The 13,080-nt window shown below is 45.3% G+C and overlaps 1 protein-coding gene across 3 annotated transcripts in view; it reads left to right on the top strand.

Moving 5' to 3' along the window:
- Window positions 1-13,080, top strand: part of ASCC2 (activating signal cointegrator 1 complex subunit 2) — a 150,087-nt gene that overhangs the window by 125,669 nt on the left and 11,338 nt on the right. For all 3 annotated transcript variants that reach the window (XM_063913364.1, XM_063913363.1, XM_063913362.1), the window contains exon 17: window positions 12,213-12,309. In XM_063913364.1, the coding sequence (XP_063769434.1) occupies window positions 12,213-12,309 (97 nt within the window). The remainder of the gene's footprint in view (window positions 1-12,212; window positions 12,310-13,080) is intronic.

Below are 13,080 nucleotides of genomic sequence, written 5' to 3'. Positions count from 1 at the left end.
GTGCACTGGCTCCTCCCCCTATGACCCTCCTCCAAGCCTCAGTTAGATTCTTGTGCCCGGCCGAGAAGGGTGCAATCTAGGTGGCTCTCCTGAGCTGCTTAGAATAAAAGTTTGTTAGGTTTTTTATTTTCAGTGAGTCCTGCTGGCAACAGGCTCACTGCTACGAGGGACTTAGGGGAGAGAAGTAAACTCACCTGCGTGCAGGATGGATTTGCTTCTTAGGCTACTGGACACCATTAGCTCCAGAGGGAGTCGGAACACAGGTCTCACCCTGGGGTTCGTCCCGGAGCCGTGCCGCCGACCCCCCTTGCAGATGCCGAAGTTGAAGAGGTCCAGAGGTCCAGAAACAGGCGGCAGAAGACTTTCAGTCTTCATAAGGTAGCGCACAGCACTGCAGCTGTGCGCCATTGTTGTCAGCACACTTCATACCAGCGGTCACTGAGGGTGCAGGGCGCTGGGGGGGGCGCCCTGGGCAGCAATGTATTATACCTTTTTTATGGCTAAAATACATCACATATAGCCCTTGAGGCTATATGGATGTATTTAACCCCTGCCAGATCTCACAAACTCCGGGAGAAGAGCCCGCCGTTTTAGGGGGCGGGGCCTATTCTCCTCAGCACACGGCGCCATTTTCCTGCTCAGCTCTGCTGTGAGGAAGGCTCCCAGGCTCTCCCCTGCACTGCACTACAGAAACAGGGTTAAAACAGAGAGGGGGGGCACTTATTTGGCGATATGATTACATATGTAAAAATGCTATAAGGGAAAACACTTGTATAAGGGGTTGTCCCTGTATAATTATAGCGTTTTTGGTGTGTGCTGGCAAACTCTCCCTCTGTCTCCCCAAAGGGCTAGTGGGGTCCTGTCCTCTATCAGAGCATTCCCTGTGTGTGTGCTGTGTGTCGGTACGTGTGTGTCGACATGTAGGAGGACGATGTTGGTGAGGAGGCGGAGCAAATTGCCTGTATTGGTGATGTCACTCTCTAGGGAGTCGACACCGGAATGGATGGCTTATTTAGGAATTACGTGATAATGTCAACACGATGCAAGGTCGGTTGACGACATGAGACGGCCGGCAAACAAATTAGTACCTGTCCAGGCGTCTCAGACACCGTCAGGGGCTTGTAAAAACGCCCATTTACCTCAGTTGGTCGACACAGACACGGACACTGACTTCAGTGTCGACGGTGAAGAAACAAACGTATTTTCCTTTAGGGCCACACGTTACATGTTAAGGGCAATGAAGGAGGTGTTACATATTTCTGATACTACAAGTACCACAAATAAGGGTATTATGTAGGGTGGGAATAATCTACTTGTAGTTTTTCCTGAATCAGATAAATTAAATGAAGTGTGTGATGATACGTGGGTTTCCTCCGATAGAAAATTATTTGAGGTATACCCTTTCCCGCCAGAAGTGAGGGCGAGTTGGAAAACACACCTTAGGGTGGATAAGGCGCTCACACGCTTATAAAAACAAGTGGCGTTACCGTCTCCAGATACGGCCGCCCTCAAGGAGCCAGCTGATAGGAAGCTGAAAAATATCCTAAAAAGTATATACACACATACTGGTGTTATACTACGACCAGCAATCGCCTCAGCCTGGATGTGCAGCGCTGGGGGGGCTTGGTCGGATTTCCTGACTGAAAATATTGATACCCTTGACAGGAACAATATTTTATTGACTATAGAGCATTTTAAGGATGCATTTCTATATATGCGAGATGCACAGAGGGATATTTGCATTCTGGCATCAAGAGTAGATGTGATGTCCATATCTGCCAGACGATGTTTATAGACACGACAGTGGTCAGGTGATGCAGATTCCAGACGGCACATGGAAGTATTGCCGTATAAAGGGGCGGTCCATCGGACCTGGTGGCCATGGCAACAGCTGGAAAATCCACTTTTGTTACCCCAAGTCACATCTCAGCAGAAAAGGACACAGTCTTTTCAGTCTCAGTCCTTTCGTACCCATAAAGGCAGGCGGGCAAAAGGCCAGTCATATCTGCCCAGGGTTAGAGGAAAGGGAAGAAGACTGCAGCAGGCAGCCCATTCCCAGGAACAGAAGTCCTCCACAGCTTCTGCCAAGTCCGCAGCATGACGCTGGGGCCATACAAGCGGACTCAGGTGCGGTGGGGGGTCATCTCAAGAGTTTCAGCACGCAGTGGGCTCACTCGCAAGTGGACTCCTGGATCCTACACGTAGTATCCCAGGTGTACATTGGAAATTCGAGACGTCTTCCCCTCACAAGTTCCTGAAGTCTGCTTTACCAACGTCTCCCTCCGACAGGGAGGCAGTATTGGGAAAAAATTCACAGGCTGTATTCCCAGCAGGTGATAATCAAAGTACCCCTCCTACAACAAGGGAAGGGGTATTATTCCACACTATATTGTGGTACTGAAGCCAAACGGCTCGGTGAGATCAAAAAGATTTGAACAATTACATACAAGGGTTCAAATCAAGATGGAGTCACTCAGAGCAGTGATAGCGAACCAGGACGATATGGTGTCACTGGATATCAGGGACGCTTACCTACATGTCCAAATTTTGCCCTTCTCACCAAGGGTATCTCAGGTTCGTGGTACAGAACTGTCACTATCAGTTCAGACGCTGCCGTTTGGATTGTCCACGGCACCCCGGGTCTTTACCATGGTAATGGCCGAAATGATGATTCTTCCTAAAAGAAATATGGACGCTTTCCTGATAAGGGTAAGGTCCAGAGAACAGTTGGCGGTCGGAGTAGCACTATCTCAAGTAGTTCTACGACAGCACGAGTGGATTCTAAATATTCCAAAATCGCAGCTTTTCCGACGACACGTCTAATGTTCCTAGGAATGATTCTGGACACAGTCCAGAAAAGGATGTTTTCTCCCGAAGAAGAAGGCCAGGGAGTTATCCGAGCTAGTCAGGAACCTCCTAAAACCAGGAAAAGTATCAGTGCATCATTGCACAAGGGTCCTGTGAAAAATGGTGGTTTCTTACAAAGCGATCCCATTCGGTAGATTTCACGCAAGAACCTTTCAGTGGAATCTGCTGGGAAAATGGTCCGGATCGCATCTTCAGATGCATCAGCGGATAACCCTGTCTCCAAGGACAAGGGTGTTTTCTTCTGCGGTGGCTGCAGAGTGCTCATCTATGAAAGGGCCGCAGATTCGACATTCAGGACTGGGTCCTGGTGACCACGGATGCCAGCCTGAGTGGCTGGGGAGCAGTCACACAAGGAAAAAATTTCCAGGGAGTGTGATCAAGTCTGGAGACTTCTCTCCACATAAATATACTGGAGCTAAGGGCAATTTACAAGGCTCTAAGCTTAGCAAGACCTCTGCTTCAAGGTCAGCCGGTATTGATCCAGTGGGACAACATCACGGCAGTCGCCCACGTAAACAGACAGGGCGGCACATGAAGCAGGAGGGAAATGGCAGAAACTGCAAGGATTCTTCGCTGGGCGAAAAATCATGTGATAACACTCTCATCAGTGTTAATTCCGGGAGTGGAAAACTGGGAAGCAGACTTCCTCAGCAGGCATAACCTCCACCCGGGAGAGTGGGGACTTCAGCGGGAAGTCTTCCACATGATTGTAAACCGTTGGGAAAAACCAAAGGTGGACATGATGGCGTCCCGCCTGAACAAAAAACTAGACAGATATTGCGCCAGGTCAAGGGACCCTCAGGCAATAGCGGTGGACGCTCTGGTAACACTGTGGGTGTACCAGTCAGGGTATGTGTTCCCTCCTATGCATCTCATACCAAAAGTACTGAGAATCATAAGAAGGAGATGAGTAAGAACGATACTCGTGGTTCCGGATGGGTCAAGAAGGACTTGGTACCCGGAACTTCAAGAGATGCTCACGGAAGAACCGTGGCCTCTACCTTTAAGAGAGGACCTGCTCCAGCAGGGGCCTTGTCTGTTCCAAGACTTACCGCGGCTGCGTTTGACGGCATGGCAGTTGAATGCCGGATCCTGAAAGGGCATTCCAGATGAAGTCATCCCTACCCTGGTCGAAGCCAGGAAGGATGTAACCGCAAAACATTTTCACCGCATTTGGCGAAAATATGTTGCGTGGTGTGAGGCCAAGAAGGTCCCTACAGAGGAATTCCAACTGGGTCGTTTCCTACATTTCCTGAAAACAGGACTGTCTATGGGCCTAAAATTAGGGTCCATTAAGGTTCAAATTTCGACCCTGTCGAATTTCTTCCAGAAAGAACTGGCTTCAGTGCCTGAAGTTCAGACGTTTGTAAAAGGGGTACTGCATATACAGCCTCCTTTGGTGCCTCCAGTGGCACCTTGGGATCTCAATGTTGTTTTGAGTTTCCTAAAGTCACATTGGTTTGATCCACTCACCACTGTGGAATTAAAATATTTCACATGGAAGGTGAAGATTCTATTAGCCCTGGCTTCAGCCAGGCGTGTGTCAGAATGGGCGGCTTTATCATATAAAAGCCCTTACTTAATTTTTCATTCTGACAGGGCAGAATTGAGGACTCGTCCTCAATTTCTCCTTAAGGTGTTTTCTGTTTTTCACATGAACCAACCTATTGTGGTACCTGCGGCTACTAGGGACTTGGAGGACTCCAAGTTACTTGACGTTGTCAGGGCCCTGAAAATATATGTTTCCAGGACGACTGGAGTCAGAAAATCTGACTCGCTGTTTAGCCTGTATGCACCCAACAAGATGGGTGTTCCTGCTTCTAAGCAGACGATTGCTCGCTGGATTTGTAGTACAATTCAGCTTGCACATTCTGTGGCAGGCTTGCCACAGCCAAAATCAGTAAAAGCCCATTCCACAAGGAAGTGGGCTCATCTTGGGCGGCTGCCCGAGGGGTCTCGGCTTTACAACTTTGCCGAGATGCTACTTGGTCAGGGGCACACCCTGACTGAGGAGGACCTGGAGTTCTCTCATTCGGTGCTGCAGAGTCATCCGCACTCTCCCGCCCGTTTGGGAGCTTTGGTATAATCCCCATGGTCCTGACGGAGTCCCCAGCATCCCCTTAGGACGTTAGAGAAAATAAGAATTTACTTACCGATAATTCTATTTCTCGTCGTCCGTAGTGGATGCTGGGCGCCCATCCCAAGTGCGGATTGTCTGCAATACTTGTACATAGTTATTGTTACAAAAATCGGGTTATTCTTGTTGTGAGCCATCTTTTCAGAGGCTCCTTCGTTGTTATCATACTGTTAACTGGGTTCAGATCACAGGTTGTACGGTGTGATTGGTGTGGCTGGTATGAGTCTTACCCGGGATTCAATATCCTTCCTTATTATGCACGCTCGTCCGGGCACAGTATCCTAACTGAGGCTTGGAGGAGGGTCATAGGGGGAGGAGCCAGTGCACACCACCTGATCCTAAAGCTTTTATTATTGTGCCCTGTCTCCTGCGGAGCCGCTAAACCCCATGGTCCTGACGGAGTCCCCAGCATCCACTACGGACTACGAGAAATAGAATTATCGGTAAGTAAATTCTTATTATATATGTGACATGTATTCACTGTAAATAGGCTATTGAGCTTATATTAACAATGGAGGCATGTATTGTAACCTGTCCTGTGAGTTTCACTGTATAATAGGCTATTGAGCCTATATTAATGTCTGTGATTATCACTGTATAATAGGCTATTGAGCCTATATATATATTTATTCATAGAGCATGTGTTGTACCCTGCCTGTGATTATCACTGTATAATAGGCTATATTAACACTGAAACAATTGTAACTTGTTCTGTGATTATCAGGGTCAGCATGGCAAAGGGGCCATTTTAACCATGCTTTCTGTTGTTTTCCAGTTTGTAATTCCGGAACATTCCTGCCCTACATCTCTAAGCCACCAGAGGCGCAGGGGTGTTAGTGGGAATTTTGGTTCGGGTTTCACATAGGCTGCCCAGTGCCCATGTGAACTGCTTTTCAGCCATAAATAGATATATATGACACACCTTCAGATAATAACTTTACTAAGTCGTGCAAGTGTCTGTCCGTTGCCTATTGTGTTGTCTGTCTGCATAGGGAGTAAGGCGCCAGCGCAGACTAAAAATACTTTTAAACAATGTCTAGACATAAATCTACCACATGTTCACTATGTTTTGTAGGTTCAGGATCCCAGATCCTATGTTAAGCATTGGCAATTCAAATTAAACTCCGCTCGACAGGAGCGGTAACATCGGAGTCTCGGAAGTTACTCCGCCAGCTCTAACGAAGGACAGTCTTTCCAAAGGTCCAATTTCCCTTTGGGTACCAGGGTGTTTATTTAACTGGTCTTATAATTTAATGCAGTCGGACGATTCTATGTCAAATCTCACAGCGATAACTACGAGTGAGAAGGGTACATTAGACCAGCACTCAGATAGTGCGGGATTTTGACAACCATGCATTGCTAATAACCAGTGAGTCAATGTCTCAATTTTTACAGAGACTAAGTAGACTCTAACAACTATTTAACACATCTAAATGGGACAATCCGCCATTGGTGAATTCGTCTGTGTCAAACATTATAAAGACCCAAGATACATTTGGGTCACTAGACTCTATGTATGGAAACAATGACGATCACTGTTAATGAGAAGCTGCAGAGTATATCTGTAAAGCTTCTGCTAACGCCTGTTACCTCGATTCTCACTTTTCATCGTCGCTAGTTTCAGCACGACAAGGCCAGAAGTTGTTTGGTCCTAAATTTGATATTCAGGCCATTGCCGCCTCCAGTATCAAAATGGAAATACTTTGGTCCGGCGTTTAATCCCTTTAGACTTCAGTCTTTTCAAGGCTGTGGTACAAAAACAGTCACGCCTTGTAACGACAGGACGCTAAAGTCAACAAGCCAGTGGCTTGACGGCCTCTTAGGCCATCTCCATTTTCCAATGTGGAAGCGCGTCTTTACACGTTACATTGGCCGGGTTTCCAGACATCAACTCATGGATGTATCCGCTATTTACAGATTAAAAGACAAGACTGCCTCTGTCGGACGAAATTAGGCGTTTTTGGCAGGTTGCCATTCAGTCTCTGCTGGTTTCAGCTGTTTTTATTTCCAGGCCTGGTACACCAACAGAATCAGGGTTACTTATTCCCCTCTGTTTGGGGTAACGAAGCCGGAGGGCTCCGTCGCAGTCTCAATCAGCAAGTCACTTACTGCAGTTTGAAAATGGATTTTCTGCGGTTAGTATTTGCATATTGGGAGCCACAAAATTGCATAATTGCGCTTGACCTTCACAATGCGTATTTACCCATTCCAGTTTGGTCACCGCATCACAGGTTCTAGCGTTTTGCAATACGCCACAACCATTAACCATTTCAGGTTCTACCGTTTGGCCTCTTGTCAACGCCTCGGGTATTCACCAAAGTGATGTTGGTGATGATAGCTCATCTCAGAGCCCTGCCAGTGACAATCGTTCCATACTTAGACGATCTGCTCATAAGAACTCTGTCTCAACAGAGGTTACTCTTACTTGCGCTACTAACGTACACCACGGTGGCAGGCTCAAGTTCAAAAACAATCGCATCTAATTCCGTCTGAACGACTTCAATTCCTAGGTATGATTATAAATACGGTAAATCAAAGAGATTTACCTACTACACCAGAAAGAACACATTATACCATCTAGTACAATTAGTGCAAAAGCCACGCACACTAGCGGTACATTGGTGTATTCGCCTATTGGGAACAATGATGTGTTTTCGAAGCGCTTTAGTTTGCCGGGTTTCACTCGCGTTTCCCACAGGGCGGCGAGGGTGTCTATACTCTGGACGACAGTCTCAGAGGTTGAGGAGTTGTAGTTAAAAAGGTCAGCGACAGGGGTTCTAAAACGGATCACGACAGATTGCTGTCTATAAATGTCCGCGAACTCCGTGCAATTTACAATGCACTACATGCTTCGTTTTCAGTCTGTCCAAGTGCAGTCATACAACGCAACGGGAGTTGCATATACAACAACCAGAGAGGATAGCGCGAATCCTCAATTGGCCAGAACACCATAAGGTGATGTTGTCGAACATTCCGGGAGTGGACATCGGTTAGACAGATGATCTCACCCGTCGGGATTTTCATCCAGAAAACTGGGCATGAAATCCAGAGGTGTTTCACATGTGGATCCACAGGTGGGGTTACCCTCAGGTGTACATGATGGCATCTCGCCACAATTACAAACGCTCAGTATGTGTACAGAACGACAGATCACAAGGGCAGTGGCGGTGGAGGCTCTCACATTCGCGTGGTTGTACAGCCTCGTGTATCTGGCTCCACCGTTTTCCGCTGTTCTCTCCGTTGCTAAAACGGATCATAAGACAGTTCGTCACAGTCATACTAGTGATATCTCATGGGTTTCGGAGAGCTTGCTTCTCGAATCTCCAAGGAATACTCGCACACGATCTTTGCCCGCTCATAATACGTCCAACCTGTTACAACAGGGACCGTTCATTTACCCCTATTTACCTATGTACCGTGGCTGCGGTTGACGGGGTGGTGGTTCAGACCGCCCTCTTAAGAAAAGACATAGGGAATTACAGTATCGGTTATACCAACCATGTTACGAGCTAGGAAGCCGCTTACGGCAGCTCATTATTACAACATTTGGTGTGTCTATATAGGTGGGTGTGAAGCTCGGAAGTTTCCGACATCATCTTTCAAGTTACCCGTATTCTGGTATTTTACAGACGGGGTGGGATGGAGAACTGCGTTTATCTACACTAAGGGTGCAGGTATCTGTATGGTCAATTTATTTTCAAAGACGTTTGACTCTATTGCGTCAGTACACACTTTTTTACAAGGTGTCATCAGAATGCAGCCTCCATTTATCCCACCTACAGGGCCATGCGACTTGAAGCTGGGTTCAGTTGTCTTACAGTTTTCATATTTTGAACCCTTACAACAAATGGGGATTAAGTTTCTCACTTGGAAAACGGTTTTTCTTCTAGCCTTAGCTTCGGCAAGGGTTTTGTTTTCACATTTGGGTGCCTTGTATTCCAAGCCACTGTATTTGGGTTTCCTCATGACAGAGCGGAACTTCGGACGAATTCCGATTTCTTATTTTTCACATCAATAAACCAATAGTGTTTCCTGTGTTGACAGCACATTCTATAATTCTGAATGTGGTACGCGCATTACGCGTTTATATGTCCCGAACGTCTACAGTTCGTAATACGGATACGTTGTTTGTTCTCTATGATGCTGCCAACTGGGGTTAGCCAGTTTCTCAGCAGACATTATCCAGTTGGATAAAACTGACTACAAGTCAGGCTTACCTTAAGGCTAAGTTACAGTCGCCTAGGTCAGTAATAGCTCATCCCACAGGTTCTGTGGGAATGTCATGACCAGCTGGTCGTGGAGCTTCTACGACGCGGCTACATAGTCTTCAGTGCACACGTTTGTGCGCGTTTACACGTTTTGAAACGTTTGCGGCATCAGCATCTAGCTTTGGCCGCCTACTGTTACAGGTGTCAAACAGCTCTCCCGCCCACGAGGGAAGCTTTGGTACGTCCCAAGAGTACTCCAGTGACCCCTAGTGGATGAAAAAGAAAATAGGATTTTGGTACTTACCAGGTAAATCCTTTTCTTTGAATCCATAGGGGGCACTGGACGCCCACCCAGAGCAGTTTTACCTGGGTTGTATTAAGCTCAGAGGAGCTTATGGTAACACATTTTCACCGATTGGTTCAAGTTATAAAGGTCTATCGGTTATGGTGTCAACTTGACAGTAACGTTATGTGTCAACATTGTTGTTGTCCGTTATGTTATAGGAATTCTCCATTGTCAACCTCTCTATAGTTCCTGTTCGCTCAGTAAAAAACACTGAGGTCGTACACTGAGGTACTCTGGGATATGGAGGGGTGGAGAGTTCTAAATTTAAATATTCAGTGCCTTTGTTTCTGCTAAGCCGTCCATATCCCAAGAGTACTCCAGTGCCCCCTATGGATTCAAAGAAAAGGATTTACCTGGTAAGTACCAAAATCCTATTTTTATTAGCATTTATTTATTAGCAGTTTCTTATATAGCGCAGCATATTCCGTTGCGCTTCACAATTAGAACAACAGTTATAGAACAAAACTGGGCAAAGACAGACATAGAGGAAGGAAGGCCCTGCTCGCAAACTTACAATCTATAGGGAAATAGGCATTGATACACAAGGATAGATGCTACCTGTTACATAATGGTCCACCAGATTGCTAGGTTCTTAATGGGTTGTATGATATGATCACCCAGCAATGTTGGAAGACAAAATGTGAGGTTATGTGGACTGTACAGAGAGGATGTAACTGGATAGGGAAGCATTGAAGGTTATGTGGGTGGGTCTGGAATTTGGTAGGGTTGTCTGAAGAGATGAGTTTTCAGGGAACGTTTAAAGGTTTGGAGACTAGAGGAGAGTCTTATTGTGCGTGGGAGGGCATTCCACAGAGTGGGTAAAGTCCTGTAATTTTAAATGGGAACGGGTAATACATGTGGATTAGAGACTCAGATCTTGTGCAGAGCGGAGAGGTCTGGTAGGGAGATATTTTGAGATGAGTAAGGAGATGTATGATGGTGCAGTATGTAAGTAAAAGTATTTTATATTTAACACGGTAGAATACTGGTAACCAATGGAGGAACTGAAAGAGCGGATCAGCAGACAAAGAACATTTAGCGAGGAAGTTTAGCCTTGCAGCTGCATTTAAAATGGATTGTAGTGGTGAGATCCTAAGTTTGGGAAGACCAGTAAGGAGACTATTACAATAATCAATGCAGGAGATGATGAGTGCATGGATTAGAGTTTTTGCAGTGTCTTGTGTAAGATGTGGACGTATTTTGGATATGTTTTTAAGGTGCATGTAACATGATTTAGAGACAGATTGAATGTGTGGAACAAAGGACAGTTCAGAGTCAAGGGTGACACCTAGGCAGCGAGCTTGTGGGGTAGGGTGGATAGTCGCATTGTCAACAGTTATGGAGATATCAGGTTGGTAACTACTCTTGGCCGGTGGGAAAATTAATTAATTCTGTCCTTTTCACAGGACGTAAAACATTTAGAGAAAAATTCTTCCTCTGCACACGTGAAAGGTTATTCCTTGTGCTCTGCTTTCAAAATGGAAGGTTTGGCGGCCTTCTCTGAGTTTTGTTTTTGCTACATTTTGTTTCTGTGTGACTTGGAACACATGCAGTGGGACACATTTCTTCCGCTACCCACTGCCATCAGATTTCTTATTGCCTTCACTTGGAGGAACCATTGTCTCTGGCTATTTCTTCCTAGACCATACTCAAATCTAGCACTTTTTAACCATGTTTGTGATTGCTCTGCCTATTTGCCCTTTAGATTCAGCGGCGTCCCCTGCAAGTGTGGGTAAATGCTCCATAGATCCAGTGAAAACAGTATTGGAGTATGAATAGGTTGCAGTCGTTCTTGTCAGAGCATATGGAGTGGTAAAGCTCAGAATTATTTTTGGCAGAGAAGATTATACGTAGTAGATCCACATGTTGTGAATATTAAGTTTTGGATTTCCAGTAGCGCCACAGCTGTCTGCGTCACCAACTATGCCTTAGAGAGTATCTGACCTAAATAAGTTCTCTGCGGCCATGATTCAGAGCTGCACGCGAGGCAGCCACATCTGTGAATGCATTCCGTGCTTGAAAATGACAGCAGACTTCCTCCTGTATTCAGAGTCTGCTACATAGCATCTACAAATCTGCCTAGGAGAACAGCCATTCGTACTAGCCACAACTTTACACCAACCCTAGCATGTGAGCAAAAGATTGCCTGGAATTGCCACATCTCTGCATATGCTTAGAATAAGCCTTTTATTCTGTTCACCCTCCCACAAGATGCCCATGGCAAATCTGTGCTAACTGCGAACATCTATTGCCACCCATTTTGTAGCAAGCGGTGATCCAGCTGACTTCCGTGCTACGCTGTTTAGCCTCGCAGATGCAGTTATGTGGCCACTTACTATGTGGCTCTGTACAAGTCCCTGTGTCTTTAGTCAGAGGCGCTATCACTTAAGTAAATGCTTTGGACCAGCAACTTCCTGCCCTGCACTTCTGCCTTTAGTAGGCAAAGTGATGAGAGGAAGTTTGAAGGTAAAGCAACTAAAGACTGTATTGTGATATACATATGACAGCTAGGAGTTGATGTGTTGCAGCACCATTTAGCATTAGTAACGAATGATAACAAGAATATCACTCATTATTAAATATGCCCCCTATTATTTTATTTATTTAATATAAAGAACACCCTTATTTATAATCTCTGTGTCCTTTATCCAAGGCCTTTCACTACTCCTCAAGTGCTAAGGTTTCGGCATCAAGAAGATGAGAGAGAAGATTCAAGTGAAGAGGAGGAGACTAAAGAGGAAACTGTTAAGGTATAAAAAGTAGAGATGCAAGCACCCACCAATATATACATTTCCGTATACTGTGCTGTCTGCTGTGTATTGTATATGTTTTTATAAAAGTATCCGTTCTGTTTTTTTGTTTTACATTTTTTTTTTTATTTGCTTTACAGCGTACATTTGGGAAAAAATATTGTTAAAAGTATGTCAATTGTTTTCCTAAATAGATACATTGGTTTCATTTTAACTTGAGGGAAAACAGGTAATAATATTCATAAAAATAGTATTTCTTGTTAGACATCAGTTGGAAGTCACCTCCAGGTATCCGCTTTAACATGTTGGTACAAAACTAAAAAAAAAAAAACCAAATACCAATACAGTTAAATTTTGTCTGGCCTGTCCTTGAGCATTGAACGGTAAGGTCTCCCTATATCACAGCTGGTGCTGTATACAGATATTTAATCTCTCTAGTCAGAGACTAAATATTATTATTACAGAATGGGTGTACTTTATAGCAACATGATGATAATCTCAAGAAAATCCTGCCTCCATCCTTCACCAGCTTCTGGAGCCACTTGATTGTGGGTAGTGTGTGTAGCTGCTGCAGCACCTCTTTTCTGGTTACGCTGCTGGATCCACCTGACTGTTCATTTTGTATCAGGACTGTTGGCTATGGGGTGAGAGTTGACTCAGTACATAGAGTTCAACACACAGGAGGTCACAGGAGTATAACAGGTATAGGCAGTGGTGCAAGTAGAAAAAAATTCTTAGTGGTACTGTGTGCACGTGCCAAAAAATGGGTGT

This window comes from Pseudophryne corroboree, chromosome 1 (genome assembly GCF_028390025.1).
Source record: "Pseudophryne corroboree isolate aPseCor3 chromosome 1, aPseCor3.hap2, whole genome shotgun sequence".
In the NCBI taxonomy this organism is placed as follows: domain Eukaryota; kingdom Metazoa; phylum Chordata; class Amphibia; order Anura; family Myobatrachidae; genus Pseudophryne; species Pseudophryne corroboree.
Note: the sequence above shows the minus strand (reverse complement) of the source record. Positions and strands in the feature narration are given on the sequence as shown.